The 16,469-nt window shown below is 43.6% G+C and overlaps 1 protein-coding gene across 4 annotated transcripts in view; it reads left to right on the plus strand.

Annotated features, from left to right (window-relative positions):
• The window catches only part of TRAPPC8 (trafficking protein particle complex subunit 8), a 97,680-nt gene that overhangs the window by 45,616 nt on the left and 35,595 nt on the right, over positions 1-16,469 (plus strand). For all 4 annotated transcript variants that reach the window (XM_085889575.1, XM_085889577.1, XM_085889576.1 and 1 more), the window contains one exon: positions 7,880-8,069. In XM_085889575.1, the coding sequence (XP_085745701.1) occupies positions 7,880-8,069 (190 nt within the window). The remainder of the gene's footprint in view (positions 1-7,879; positions 8,070-16,469) is intronic.

Here is a 16,469-nt window from a genome sequence, read left to right on the forward strand (position 1 = left end):
GATTGGCAGGAAACCATGGTGTGACCGTGTACCAGCAATGGTTGTTACTGCTCTGAAGCGCTTCTCAAGGTCATACTCCATTGCATTTTGTTGGATTTCTTGTGATGTCAAAAAGAAGAATTTGATCATGATGTAGGCAAATACTGTCTTCTGAACTGAAAGTAATTCCTCATCTCCATGAAATCAATTATTGTGACTTCTTCTCCAAAGCAGCAACTTATTTTAGCCCAACCTTCCTTGTATAATAGGTCTTGTGACACTCCTGGTCTAATTTGGTTCCAACAGTGCATCTACTTGTCAAACTTGTGCCACTGGGCTCAGGTTTTTCTGCATCCATTTCCTTTGTTTCCTCCTCTCCTTTGTTCTCCAAACAGACAGACAGGTTGACTGTGCTGCCCCTCGTGTTGTGACAGACCATTACTCCATCTAGTGGTGTATGTCATAACTAATGACTTAAAATAGAGAACTGTAAGACATGTTTTTTTTAAATTAAAACCCAAGCATATGTTTGGATTATCATTACAAGAATTTATTTTTTGGATAAAAAATGTACTTATAATTATTAATTTATGAGAAGAATAATCTAAGTTGTTACATAACCTCAGTTAATGCCCCCTGTATATTCACCATTTTTGTCAAAGTGGCATTTTCAACTTCCTACAGATAGAAACATATGCATTTATCAGGCATTCTAATAACAGATCCTTAAATTTCATGTGCCAGTTTATAAATATCTGCAGTATCACTTTGCTGGAGTGTTCAGTTTCAGATTTATAAGCTCATGAATATGAAAAAGTGAATAATTATAAAAAAACGTGCATGTAAATAAAAATGTATTTTAATATGAAGCCATGGGCGTGAGATAAAATTATTCGGTCAGTAGACATCTTATATGAGGCAATCTTTAGAAAAAAAAAAATTAAGATCCTAAACCCCTAGCCACATGGTCAAACCAGGGGGCAAAATTGGTCCATTTTAGAGCCCTCTGAGGCAAGGTCAGGTCAGGTCAGGTATGGGAGCATGTGCCAGAACAGCGCGTCGCTGCATCCACTTTCCGCCGGTACTCCAGGGGCCTCCGTCTGGCCATCCCCCAGGCAGATGCCAGGCCCATCCCCATCTCCTTGAGATGATGGTCAACCTGCTGCAACCATGAGGCACGTGGTCGGCCCACTGGCCTCCTCCACTCGTGAGACTCCCTCGCTGAGAGAATCTGGTGAGCAGGATCAGCGTCAGGAAAACGAGCCACATGTCCATACAGCCGCAGCTGACGCTCACGGACTATGCAGGTAACAAATCTCATCCGAGTCTCTCTCAGCAACCGCTCGTTGGACACAAAATCCGACCAGCGATAGCCAAGGATTCTCCGAAGAGACCTGGTACCAAAGGAATTAAGTCTCCGTCTCAGATCCTTGGTCAAAGTCCAAGTCTCGCACCCAGAGAGCAAGACTGGAAGTACCAAGGACCTGAAGACTCGGACTTTCGTCCTCCCGCACAGGTACCGGCAGCGCCACACCCCATGATCCAGTGAATCCATGACTCCCCAGGCCCGACCCAGACGTCTATTGACCTCCGGCTCACAACCTGCGGAGACATGAATATCACTGCCAAGGTAAGTGAATCTATCCACGACCTCAACACCCTCGCCACAAACAGACACAGACAGGACAGCAGCATCCAAGATGTCACCGAAAGCCTGGATCTTAGTTTTGACCCAAGAAATCCGTAATCCCAACGGCTCCGACTCCTCATTCAGCACCTCGAGGGCCCCCAAGAGGATGTCTAAAGTCTCCGCAAAGATGACTGCATCATCTGCAAAATCAAGGTCCGAGATCTTGACATTGCCAAACGATGCACCGCAACTTGATCTCTCCGACATCCTCCCAAAAATCCAGTCCATACAAGTGCTGAAAAGTGTGGGGGCAAGTACACATCCCTGACGAACTCCAGTAACAACTGGAAATAAGTCAGAGATGGTACCACCACACTTCACAGCACTCTCAGTACCAGAGTAGAGTTCAGACATCAGATCGATCAGTTTCGGTGGCACCCCACGAAGACCAAGAATCCTCCAGAGGACATCCCGATTCACTGAATCGAATGCTTTACAGAGATCAACATAGGCTGCAAGCAGCCCCTGCCGAAACTCTCGTCTGCGTTCGGTGAGGACACGAAGTGCAAGGATACGGTCAATCGTTGACCTCTTTGGTGTAAAGCCTGACTGCTCTGGACGCTGGTGCTCAAGCAGATGGTGGCGAACCCTATCAAGAATTATCCGAGCAAAGACCTTGCCCGGCACTGAGAGCAGCGTCACCCCTCGGTAGTTGTTGCAGTCTTGGCGATCACCCTTCCCTTTCCAGAGAGGGACAACAAGGCCCCTCTTCCAGTCAGTTGGGATGATGCCTGTGTTCCAGGCAGAGCACAAAACACGAGTGCAGCATTTCCACCAGCCTTGAGAAGTTCAGCATGGATGCCACAGATCCCTGGAGCTTTGCCCCGTTTCAACTGGTTCACCGCAGCCCGTGTTTCCACAAGCGTAGGTGGACCACAGTTGATTCGAGGGTCAGCAACAGGGATTGTAACACCCTTGACGTCCAACTCGACAGCTGGGGGATCAGCCTGGTACAACCGCTCAAAGTAACCGGCCCAGCGGGCCTTCACTTCAGACTCCTCTGTCAAGAGCCTACCACTCTCTGCTCGAACTGCAGTGCTCCGAGGGATGGGCTTGGATGAACGTAATGCGCGAATTCCCCTGTAAGCGGGACGAGAATCACCTGTCCACAGGTGATGCTCTACCCCCTCACAGATTCCTCGCACATAGGCCTCCTTGTCCACCCTCAGTGCACGTACAGTTTTACGCCTCAGCTCCCTGAACAGCTCAGCTCTGCCATTCAGCCTGGCCCTGCGACTCTGGTCAATGGTATCCAGTGTCCCTTGAGAGACAAAATTCTTCTTTGCCCTGCGGTGAACTCCAAGGCATCCACCGGCAACATCAAGGACGGTGGTCTTGAAGGTGCTCCACAACTCTTCAGGACCCCCCCCAAAGCACCCAGACCCCCCAACTGTCCACTCAGCCTGTTCGCAAACTCCTCAGCTACTCTCTCATCCCTGAGCTTGGCAACATCCAGCTTAGGCTGGGATGGTACCATTCTCCAGGATTTAAGGTGCAGCTTTAGAGTTGCTTCAACAAGCCTGTGGTCAGTATTGAGGAACTGAGCACTCCGGTAGACCCTGCAGTTCTGGATCATCCTCCAACGACCGTCAGAGGACATGGTCAATCTCCTTTGCCACACCGCCAGCGTTGGAATACAAAGTCCAGCGATGAGCTTGTGGGCGCTGAAACCATGAACCAGCCACCCTAAGTCCATGACTTCTTGCAAAGTCAAGGAACTTAGTGCTATTCTGGTTCATAGTTCCTGACCCATGGGGACCAACACACACCTCATAACCATCCCTATCAGTTCCAGTCGATGCATTGAAATCCCCCAAGACTAGAAGTGTATCTCGTCTGGGGCACTGATCAACCACAGACTCGAGTGTGGCGTAGAATGCGTCCTTCACGGTGAGATCACTCGCCTCAGTCGGAGCATAAATAGAGACCAGGGAAATGACACCTAAGGAGTGACGAATCCTTAATCTCATAATACGCTCGTTGACCGGTGTTAGCTCAATTATCATTGGGGTCAGCTTATTGGACACAGCTACAGCAACTCCTTGGGTATGGTAACCATCAGAGCGACCAGACCAATAGTAGGTGTAACCACCCACCATTATCTCGCCCCAATCCGGTCTCCGAACCTCAGAGAGAGCTGCAATCCCGATGTCCAAATGCTTGAGCTCAGATGATAACAGAGACAGGTGATCATCCTCTCTTAGGGATAGGACATTCCAGGCAACCACCCGAAGGGACCGCCTCAGGTTAACCCAAGGAGACCGCCGTCTGGTGGACGACACCTCAGCACCACTCCGACACACTCTCCCGCAATCTGACCCAGGGATGTTACCCCGTGGTTTCCCTCCTATCAAAGATTGGGGGTCCCGAAGGCTTTGCCCCAATCCCGTCATCCGGTGAGCTGCCCTGCGAAGGGAAGCTGCACAGGAGGTACTCCCACGGAGTGGGTTTTCAGGTTTTTTTGCGTTTTTGCGTTTTGCGGAATGAAGGGTTTTACGGTGGCTGGAGTGCAAATCCTGCCACCAACCTCCTAATAAGAAGTGACCCAACTGCAGGAGGACGTCAGCAGACACAGTTGGGCACTAGATATGGATGGCCGTTGGCTCACAATGAGCTCCTCCGCCCCTTGACAGGTTTTGTTTTTAATCCTGCTGGGTGTCCATATCCAAACACCCTCCTCACCAGAAAACCTGGTGGGGGAGACGGTTTAGTCGCCGACAACCCGACCATGGAACAGGTTAGTACAGGTTTACATGGTACCTGTAGCAGGTCACAGATCGAACCTGACCTGACTATAAGGCAAGGGCTTATGGTAAAACTTTTATAATTCATCACCTCACTGTATTATCCCGATAAAAATATATCTATGGATAAATAATGACCCTATAATCACTGTGTTATGAGGAAAAAATTCTAAGTTGTTCCATATTTTCAGGAGAGCTACTATAGTTTCACCGTATTTTCGCTCGTTTTGGCCCAAAAGCCATTTTTAGCTTCCGATAGAGTGAGACATATGCATCCCAGAGGCTATCTGATGCCATAATTGAAAAAATTGGATGCTAATTAGTAAATATTTGTAATATTAACTTTCTGGAGGAGTCATTATAAAATTCTAAGCCCCTGAAGTTGAAAAAAAATGCATTTTTCACATTTGGCGTTTTTATGGCCAAATTTCAAAGGTCTCTTGAGATAGATATTTTTTAAACTATGAGGAATTGAAAGCTAATCTTTTGCATGGTGGGTAGAGCCATATAGATCTACATTTAAGAATTTTTCCAGCAAAATCTGAGGAGGTGACCTGGGGAAGTTTTTGAAATTTAGGTGAGTTGGCACGGAATGACCCGAGAGCAGTACCTCGTAATGTGTAATTCTGGTGTCAGCAATGGCAAACATAGATGGTCATATTTGTGCTTTTGATTACCTCAGCTCTAGATATTAAAATGAGTAACTTGGTGATGGTAAATGCCAGCAGTTGGTCATCTTTGGAAACAGGACTCTTATGCCGAGGGCACACTAAACTGTAAACAACTAATGACTGTTTTGTAGCACATCACAGGGGTATCGTCAGATGACAATGACTGACCTGGGTGTGGTTTCAGCAAGGGAGAGGAGTCTATTTACATTCCAAAGCAGGGCTAAAGGGGCAAATATACAGGAAGTCAAAACGATCTACAGAATGATGTTATTGGGAAGCAGAACAAATGCGAGTGCTGTGTGGGTTCAAACACTTCCCAGTGTACAACAACAACTGTACTCGGTAGAGTGTATACCTCTGCCAGGCTGAACAATTTAAGTTTTGCATCTCACAGATAGGCGGATCTGGATCTTCAAAGGCTCATCAATTTGTCCTCGTCATACACCCAATCCGTCCACCACATTTTGTCCGAATCGATCCATAACGTTTTGAGATCCTGTTCACAGACAGCTAAGCAAACAGACAAACAGAGGTGAATACATAACCTCCGTCCACTTTTGGTGGCGGAGGTAATAAAAAGTTGATAGATTAAATTAACCAAACTTATATTTCTGCATTTTTTTTGTTTGTTTTTGTTTTTGTACAGCAATTTCAACTGGATTTCAGAACAATAACAGTATTTCCTTTTACCCATGTCAGGCTGGAAAAGTAATACTGCACAAGTTTTGTTTGTATTTTAATTTTTTGAGTGGAAAGTATAGATGTGTGGAAAGTGAGTGTACTTGCCAATGGGTTACTGCTGTATTCAAACGGGCCAGGCAACTTCCTATTAAATGCCAAAAAAAAAAAAAATGTACAAGGGAATGTAGGAAAAGGTAACTGCTCATTAAGTCTGTAGTACAGCCAGATTTTTACATCCACCATCAACGGTAGAAGGAGGTTATGTTTTCACCCCTGGTGTGTGTGTGTGTGTGTGTGTGTGTGTGTGTGTGTGTGTGTGTGTGTGTGTGTGTGTGTGTGTGTGTGTGTGTGTGTGTGTGTGTGTGTGTGTGTGTGTGTGTGTGTGTGTGTCTGTGTGCAGGATATTTCAAAAAGTTGTTGCAGATCCAGGTGATATTTGGTGGGCAGGTTGGGTGTGTGAAAAAGACGAACTGACTAGATTTTGATGAAAATCTGGATCCGTATCCGGCTGCTAGAATTTGAAAGTGATTCTTCACCATTGAGAGATAGGGCCAAAAATGATCGATTGCACAATATCTCAAAAACTCACGATGTCTCTCTGAAACGACTGTCTGGAACCCCCCTCCCCCCCCCCCATCTACTTTCTCAATAATCCTCTTGAATAATTCCTTTCATTCAAGCTTCTGGGTCTCACTATCTGCCATGATCTTTCCTGGGAAAGCCACATTTCCAAGCTGGCCTCCAAAGCCAGTCGCTAATTGGGAATCCTCCATCGTGCAAAGTCCTCCTTTGGCACACCTGAGCTCTTGACCACATACAAAGCTCTGTCTGTGATATGTCCCCCCCCCCGGCCCCCATTTTTCCGCAGGGCCCTCAAGGTCCGTCAGTAACCCCCTTCTGTTAAAACTACCAAAATCAAGAATGACTGCTTGCCTTCATTCTTTCTTTCCTCTTTCCCCCCCCCCCACCTTTGGAACAGACTCCCACACTCTCTTCAATCCCACTCTTCCCTTCAGGTCTTCAAAACAGCTGTTCACCATCATCTCTTATCTTCCCCCATTCAAAAGCACAATCTTTTCTACCCCCGTTAATCCACCCCAAACCCACCTCCTTCAAATTCCCTGCTTTCCTTCCTGAAAGTCCCTGTCATGTCCATCCTGTTTACCCTGTGTACTTCACCCCATCCCTCTCCCTTCCACAGATCTCCTGTCTCTGTTCCTCACTGTTTTTTTTTTCCTTCCCTCTACCACCCCTCTTGTCTCCTGCTCCCTTTATTGTACGTTCTGTGTGTTAGCTCTCATATGAGCCTCGACATTCTATTAAAAAAAAAAGTTGTGGACGGATTTGGATGAAACTTTGTGGACAGGTTGGGTGGGTGATGAGGACGAATTGTTGCGATTTTGGTGAAGATCCAGATCCGGATCTGGTTACGAGAATAATTTAATTTTCAAAGTGATTCTTCACCGTTGATGGCCCCCAAAACGATATATAGCATGATATTTCAAAAACATAATGGGCCCGATATGTTCTTGTGGATCAGGCATTGCGGGGTGGAGGTATGTGCTCAACTGAGTGCCCTTCTCGGTGTTTTTTTTTTTTCTTTCTGTTCTCCTGCTCCTTTGGTATAATGAACCCGGCCTGGGGAATGACAGGCTGATGTCACTGCTGAGTTGTGATTGGTTGATCAGCAAAAGGACATGTATGATAATATAATTAGGTCTCGATTTAATGTTTCATTTTGTCACTGTTGTTGACATTCGATGTTCATCATGTGCCTATTCTAATTAATTTGCATGACTTTGAAAAGTAAACTGTCACTAACATCTCATTCCTAATTTTTATTGTCGTTGTCCTTTGTAAAGTGCTTTTAGATTTTGCATGAAATGAAAAGTGCGAGACAATAAATAAATGTTTAAATCGATTGACATCGTGCGCCTGTCGGTTATTGGCACTGTAATACGACCCAGCCATTATTTTGAATAATTTCTGATATCGGTAGGCAGCGTGTGCAAGGCCATTCAACCATCCCAATTCCCATGGAAATCTTTTTCGGGTTTCTCAGTACCTTATGTTTTGAACCCCACACACTGTGGCTTCTCTGCCACCCCTTGCAGCCATCGTGTGGTGCGACATACGGCGGTCGTTTGCGTGGCAAGCTCCTTGGTCGCTTCGGGTCGGATCACGCGCAGCTTGCAGGCCCCTGAACCGCGTGATTCTCGGGAAGGCGATGCTGATTCGGGCTGTGAAGAACCAAAGGATCACCAAAGGTTGTTGGTGCAGCTAAACATTGAGAACCTCAGCCAGGTGAGACAAAGTAAAGTGTATGTTATTGGCTGAGAGCTTCTGAAATATTTATTTTGAACTGTTGCTTCTTGCTGTTGTGTACTCTACTCATATGCAGGTTCACCTTTTTTTTTTCTCTTTCTTTTTTTTTGCCATGGAAGCACCGGAGATGAATCCCCAAGGCGACAAGTGCGGAGGCTTTAATTTTAGATTGCAAAGTACCAAATGGTAGCTCCGAACGATGCCAAGATCCTCAATATGCTTGCACATGCTGAGAACGAAACTCTCACCGTACACACTGGCAATTTGTTCACACATGGATAAGTAGTTTATCTCCTGGAGCCAACATGAATGAATCAATAAAAAAAATCGGGCTCATCCCCATGGGCGTTCATCTGGTGGAATAATAATAATACCGAGGAGGAAGTAAACGTGGAATGGAATCTGCAAAATATGTCAATGAACCAATGTTAGAGCAAATTCCTCTTTTTGGGGTCATCCACCCCCCATAAACTCCCTCCGTAGACCCCTATATATTTTTTTTTAATGCCGTGAACAAACTTTGGTACATCACGGTTGATGAAGGTTCTGGTCAATTTTCATCGGAATTGTTTGCATAATTTCAGAGAAGTTACAAGTGCTGACGTGGAGCATCTGAACTATGGTCTTCGTGAGCTAATAATAGTGAAATAAAGAAGCCAGGGAAGGGAACAAAGGAAACTATCAAAAAATTGATTTATGAAGAAGAAAAATAAGAGGATGTCTTTCTCAAAAAATAAATAACACCTCTCACTAAACAACTTCTTGGGCTAATCTACTTAACCTATCTTTAGACAACAGATTCTCTCACGAAAATGTCGGACACTCGTATGGGGGGGAAGGAGAAGAAACGGGGAGGGTAAAGGAAATAAATGTAAAACCTGTCCGCATCTGCTTCGTACTCAAAGTAAACGTTACGACAGCAGATTAAACAAGAAAAAGAGCAGAGATTGCAAACCCTCACCAGGACTTGTGTTGTGTGGTGTTTGTGTACTGGTATGTTACATTAAATTAACAAGTAAAAAAAGACATAAAATATCATGATCCCCGTTGTTTTAGTAATTTTTCTGTACGGAGTAAAAGAGCTAGGCCGTATATATGTATAACTAAATTGGCTACCAGTTAGCCATCTTTGATCAGATCACAAAACAAAGTTAGCTACACGTGTATGCCATCATCTACTGTGCTTGTGCCAAGTTTGAACAAAATTGGACCATGCATGTCTGAGAAATGGTTGGGGACACATTTACGTAAGAAAACAAGCAGCCAGTCGGCCATCTTGGATCTGAATCCAAGGGAAAAAAAGACGTAAATGTACACAACCATGTTTTGTCTTTTTGGCAACTACGAATAAAATATGTCCATAAATGTCAGAGATATGGTTGCGGACGCATGCACGGACACGAAAATTGAGACCAAATTCATCAGCCCCCGTTTTGGACGAAGTCCAATGGGGGCTAATAATAGACACTAGCCGAAACCCCGTCACAGACGGATTCCGTTCATTCAACCACCCTCACCAGCTCACCCACACTCGAGAGACATGGACGGGGCGTGCTTGCCCCCGCCTACTCATCCCCCACCCCTGCCCCATTCCCCCCCACCTCCCAACCCCTGCCTTAAATTTGCTTACCCCCGCCCCCGCCTCTTCAGTCCCCACCCCCCGTCTCTTGATTCCCCGCCCCACTTGCCCCTGGGCCCCTGCCCCCGTCCACCCTCTCACACTTAACCCCACCTAATTCACCCCAGCCTCCGCCCCATTCCCCCCCCATCTCCCGCTTTCATTTTGCTTACTCCTGCCCAAAAACTTGCTTACCTTGCTCCCCGTCTCTTCATCCCCCGCCCCCGCCTCTTCACTCCCTGCCCCCGTATTGTCACTCCTCGCCCCCATCTCAACGAAAAGTGTTTATTCTGCTTCAGAGTTCAAAGTTGACTATTGCCACTATGTGCGATGCACTCTTATATTCCAAGAGATAGATGGCTTTTATCAGAATTTTGGGTAAGGATGGTTTGACAGGCCTACTTTATGTAAAAAAGGGTGCTGAATCCAAAAAAAGTAGTTTTATTGACCCTACTCAAGACAAAATGACCATTTTAACCCTTTTTGCCCATATATGACCATATTCGGTCAAATTATTTTGGGTAGGTGGGTTTAATCAGAATTTTGGGTAAGAATGATTTGACAAGCCTATTTTAGGTAAAAGAGTTTGCCGATTCCAAAAAAACAGTCTTGTTGACCTCGCTCAAGACACAATGACCATTTTAACCCTTTCCCGTCAAATTATGACGATATTTGGTCAATTTCTATTGGTCCACGTTTGGATGTTCTGAAGGTGTGCACATCATTTGAATTGTATCACATAATATTCAGAGACTTGGAAAGTATTTCTAAAATGATTGACACTACAATGAATTCCTTTGGTAACTCCCTGATCGAAGACACCAATTTGTACTGTCTAGCAGATGGCAAGAAAATGCCAGATGAAGTAAAAGAGGACATGCAAAATCTCTTTGCTTTGGGGGAGAAGTGGAAAGTTGAGTTCCTCCAGGAATGCTTGAAGGATTCTTCAAGGTTTGAAAAACCACTGAAAAGAAGAAAAGTGAGAAACTTTGCCAGTGTTACTATCAAGAGCAAAATATGAGGTAAAGATGAAAAGGTTGTTGAGCTGAAGACAACACGGGACCTGCTGGGCAGACTGGTCTATCTTGCTTGTACCAGAAAGATTGAGCTGGCAAAGATGTTTTCCTTTCCACTAACCCCGGTTCCCCTCTCTTTGGCCAGTATTTTTTGGCACAGTGAAGAAGACACCAAAGTACACACTCTCCAAACACCTCGAAGATTTGATTACACACAAAGAGCCAACAACAGTTGATACGGTCATTTATGATGCCATGTTCATAATCCAGTCACTGCCCTCTGACTTGCCTCTCAGATTTGGGAATGTAGCAGAGCTGGTCCTGAAGATCATATGCAGTCCAAAGGCAAGGAAAGTGCACTTTGTCTGTGACAGTTATGTGAAAAGCATAAAGAGTGTTGAGAAACAGGCAAGAGGTGCAAATGATGGATCATTTCACATCACAGGTGCAGACCAGTTACGTCCTAAAGATTTCAGACATGCCTTGAGATCACCAAATTTCAAAACTGCACTTAAGTTCTTCATGGAGGAATGGAAACATAACCATTATGCACCAATCATAAAACAAAAGACTGTTGTTGTTTCACATGAGGAGCAGTGTCTTCAGTATACAGCATCTCTGTCAGGAAATGTAGAACACAATTTGGCACCAGAGTATGAATGCTCACACGTGGAGGCAGATACCAGCCGAGTATACCATCTCAGCATGCTGTCAAAAGCAATACCAGGACAGAATGTTGTTGTCCGTGCAACAGACACTGATATCATGGTCATTCTCCTGTATCATTCAAGACAACTCAAGGCCAATGCGTGGATGGACCTTGGACATTCGAGTGATAACACTAGAAGGTATGTCCATATTACTGCACTAACAAACCACCTCGGCCCAGTTGTTTGCAAGGCACTACCAGGTTATCATGCTCTGACAGGATGCGACGACACGTCGCCCTTCTTCAGGAAGGGAAAGGTGAACCCATTGAAAAAAGCTCAGAAGAGTGCTCTCCATCTCGAAGGCATCAGCATGCTCGGAGAGACAACCGCCTTTGATGATGACGACAGCCTTGCAGAAAGATATGCGTGTTCACTCTATGGTCAGGGAGCATTATCATCCGTGAATGTTGCAAGGTTGAAAATCTTCCTACAGAAATACAAACCGACAGATCCAGACAGTCCATTGGAGAAAATAAAGGGACTTGATGCAGGCATGCTCCCACCCTGCAAAAATTGGCACGGTGCAATTACGTGGCATATCTCTGGAAGCACGCACATCTAAGAGATCCACTAGAGAACATTCAACCCACAGATCACGGCTGGAAAGAGGTCAACGGAGATTTTGTACCACTCTAATTTACCGGCAGTCAGATGCCAACTATTCTTTCTAAAAACCATGGAACCAGAAGATGTCACAGATGGAGATGAGGATGATGATGACAATGATTGTATTACTGATGATGATTCAGAGGATGAAGAAGATAGTGATGATTATGATAATGGAAATGACTAATTGAATGTGGTAAATTGAAAGGGTAAATGGAAAGCTTGCAAATATCAATATTTGAAATATTGATATTTCCCAGTACAATATTCAACACTGGGGCCTATTCATATTTGGCCAAAAACTGGCCAAAAATAGTTATTTTGTCTTACATAGGGTCAATAAGACTGCTTTTTGGTAATCAGCACCCTCTTTTACCTAAAATAGGCTTGTCAAATCATCTTGACCTAAAGTTCTGATTAAACCCACTATTTGATGGAATAATGGAATATTTGGCCAAAAAGGGTTAAGATTGTCATTTTGTCTTGATTGAGGTCAATAAGACGGTTTTATTTGGAATCGGCACCCTTTTATACATAAAGTAGGCTTGTCAAATCAGCCTTACCTAAAATTCTGATTAAACCCACCCACCCAACATAATTTGACCAAATATGGTCATATTTGGTCAAAAAGGGGTTAAAATGGTCATTTTGTCTTGAGTGGGGTCAATAAGACTGCTTTTTTTGGATTCAGCACCCTTTTTTACATTGAGTCGACCTATCAAACCATCCTTACCCGAAATTCTGATTAAAGCTATCGATCTCCTCGGGTATTACTGGTATGAAGTTTCTTTCAGTCCAGGTCACAGTACCGAGAAAAACGTGACGTGGCCGCTAGGAGGAGCACAAAATTGGTCCTTCAGTATCAATATATAGAAGATACAATGTTTCTTGTTACATTTTTTGTGTCAAATTCACATTCTGAGGTAGTCAGCATGTGCAGAAGAGGGTTTTACATTGCAGGCGCTATTTTCGAGGAGTGGAATTGCACCTCTCAGTGGTAACGGTCTGTCGACGACAGACGTAATGACGTCAGCGAATGACCGATGATGTCATGACGTCCTGACGCCTCTCAGCAGTGATGTCACACGTCGCCATGTAAACGAATATAAAACGAAAAGTGTTTATTCTGCTTCAGAGTTGAAAGTTGACTATTGCCACGATGTGCGATGCACTCTTACATGTACGAAGTTTCTTTCAGTCCAAGTCACAGTACCGAGAAAAACGGGACGCGACTGCCAGGAGGAGCACAAAATTGGTCCTTCAGTATTAATATATAGATAATTAGAACTGCCACTTTATAACTGCTGGCAGTGATGACCGGGTACCAAGATGTCCCGCTTTGATGCAACCCCACTTTAATCGGACACCTCACCCTGACCCAGGATGTTTATTATGATTCAGTTGAATTCATAATGGGATTAAAATTGATTGAATTCAAATCCAATGGAAGATGATCAAATCCAATGCAATGGAAGAGTCTTGCATTGGAATCATCAGAGGAACCCGAACAGCAAAAAGCAAAGATGAAGTCATCAGGAGGAACCCAGATAGGATTCAGGATTCAGTTGCTACTCCTCCACCATCAAACCCATCCAGGCACAGCCAAGTGAGGCCCTAGTCAAAAAAACAAAATCAAAAAAAAAAAATTATGCATGTGTATATGTGTGTGTGTGTGTGTATGTGTATGTGTATATATATGTATATGTGTATATGTATATATATATATATATATATATATATATATATATATATATATATATATATATATATATATATATATATATATATATATATATATATATATATATATATACATACATACATACATACATACATACATACATACATACATACATACATACATACATACATACATACATACATACATACATACATACATACATACATACATACATACATACATACATACATACATACATACATACAGTGGGGAGAACAAGTATTTGATACACTGCCGATTTTGCAGGTTTTCCCACTGATAAAGCACGTAGAGGTCTGCAATTTTTATCATAAGTACACTTCAACTGTGAAAGACGGAATCTAAAACAAAAATCCTGAAAATCACATTGTATGATTTTAAAATAATTAATTTGTATTTTATTGCATGAAATAAGTATTTGATACATCAGAAAAACAGAACTTAATATTTGGTACAGAAACCTTTGTTTGCAATTACAGAGATCAGACGTTTCCTGTAGTTCTTATCCAGGTTTGCACAGACTGGAGCAGGGATTTTGGCCCACTCCTGCATACAGATCTTCTCCAGATCCTTCAGGTTTCGGGGCTGTCGCTGGGCAACAGACTTTCAGCTCCCTCCAAAGATTTTCTATTGGGTTCAGGTCTGGAGACTGGCTCGGCCACTCCAGGACCTTGAGATGCTTCTTACGGAGCCACTCCTTAGTTGCCCTGGCTGTGTGTTTCGGGTCGTTGTCATCCTGGAAGACCCAGCCACGCCCATCTTCAATGCTCTTGTTGAGGGAAGGAGGTTGTTGGCCAAGATCTCGTGATACATGGCCCCATACATCCTCCCCTCAATACAGTGCAGTCGTCCTGTCCCCTTTGCAGAAAAGCATCCCCAAAGAATGATGTTTCCACCTCCATGCTTCACGGTTGGGATGGTGTTCTTGGGGTTGTACTCATCCTTCTTCTTTCTCCAAACACGGCGAGTGGAGTTTAAACCAAAAAGCTCTATTTTGGTCTCATCAGACCACATGACCTTCTCCCATTCCTCCTCTGGATCATCCAGATGGTCATTGGCAAACTTCAGACGGGCCTGGACATGCGCTGGCTTGAGCAGAGGGACCTTGCGTGCGCTGTAGGATTTTAATCCATGACGGCGGAGTGTGTTACTTATGGTTTTCTTTGATACTGTGGTCCCAGCTCTCTTCAGGTCATTGACCAGGTCCTGCTTGTAGTTCTGGGCTGATCCCTCACCTTTCTCATGATCATTGAGGCTCCACGAGGTGAGATCTTGCATGGAGCCCCAGACCGAGGGAGATTGACTGTTATCTTGAACTTCTTCCATTTTCTAATAATTGCACCAACAGTTGTTGCCTTCTCACCAAGCTGCTTGCCTATTGTCCTGTAGCCCATCCCAGCCTTGTGCAAGTCTACAATTTTGACCCTGATGTCCTTGGACAGCTCTCTGGTCTTGCCCATTGTGGAGAGGTTGGAGTCTGATTGATTGAGTGTGGACAGCTGTCTTTTATGCAGATAACGAGTTCAAACAGGTGCAGTTAATGCAGGTAATGAGTGGAGAATGGGAGGGCTTCTTAAAGACAAAACTAACAGGTCTGTGAGAGCTGGAATTCTTACAGGTTGGTAGGTGATCAAATACTTATTTCATGCAATTAAATTTTAAATTAATTATTTAAAAATCATACAATGTGATTTTCAGGATTTTTGTTTTAGATTCCGTCTTTCACAGTTGAAGTGTACCGATGATAAAAATTACAGACCTCTACGTGCTTTGTAAGTGGGAAAACCTGCAAAATCGGTAGTGTATCAAATACTTGTTCTCCCCACTGTATATATTAGACGACCCATGAACTCGGTGGGTTCCCGTTGTGACAGCGGTTGATGAAAAAAAAAAAAAATCATTTCAAATCAAAAAAGAAAAAAAAAAGATAGCTCCAGCGAACTATACCGCATTGTTTGCATTGTTTGTTGTTGTTTGCATTGATCAAATGATCTTGATCTTCTTGATCAAATGATTGATTCATTCAATGATCAAATTCATTCAATGATCAAATGATTCTTGATCAAATGATCAAATGCAGAGGAAGGTTGTTTGCATTGATCAAATTCTCCCGAAGAGTACTTGACTGAATCGGGAATTGATTTTTTAATAATTTTTTCGTTGCCCAATTTGAGTGAAACTTGATACTGCACACCGCAGGCGAATGGTGAGTAAGGTGGCCCTAAAATTTTTGCGCAATCGTGGACTGTTTTGGCTGTATTTCGGGAACATACATACATGCATACATCTATATATATATATATATATATATATATATATATATATATATATATATATATATATATATATATATATATATACATACTGTATATACATGATGAGAATTTTAGTAATATCTATATTTGGCTTCCAGACCATGCGTCTGATCAGGTTGAAATTTAAAACGTATATTCCCCATGACTGGATCATAAATGTGAAATTTCACATCGATTGATGAAGTTGCTCAAGAGAGAAGTTTTTTTTTTTTAGTTTTTTTTTGTAATATCTCTGCTCAATCCAATATTGGTTGCCAGACCATGAGATATCAGTTATCTCTGAATGCCCTGGTATACCCAAGGTTTGGGTGAGGTGTGTGAAGTTCCCCTCGATCTCTCCAGCCATTCTGGAGAAGAAGATTTTTTTTAATGGGTTTACGGGTAAATCCAATAT

This window comes from Eptatretus burgeri, chromosome 7 (assembly GCF_056783735.1).
Source record: "Eptatretus burgeri isolate ZD-2024b chromosome 7, Ebu_testis_v1, whole genome shotgun sequence".
In the NCBI taxonomy this organism is placed as follows: Eukaryota; Metazoa; Chordata; class Myxini; order Myxiniformes; family Myxinidae; genus Eptatretus; species Eptatretus burgeri.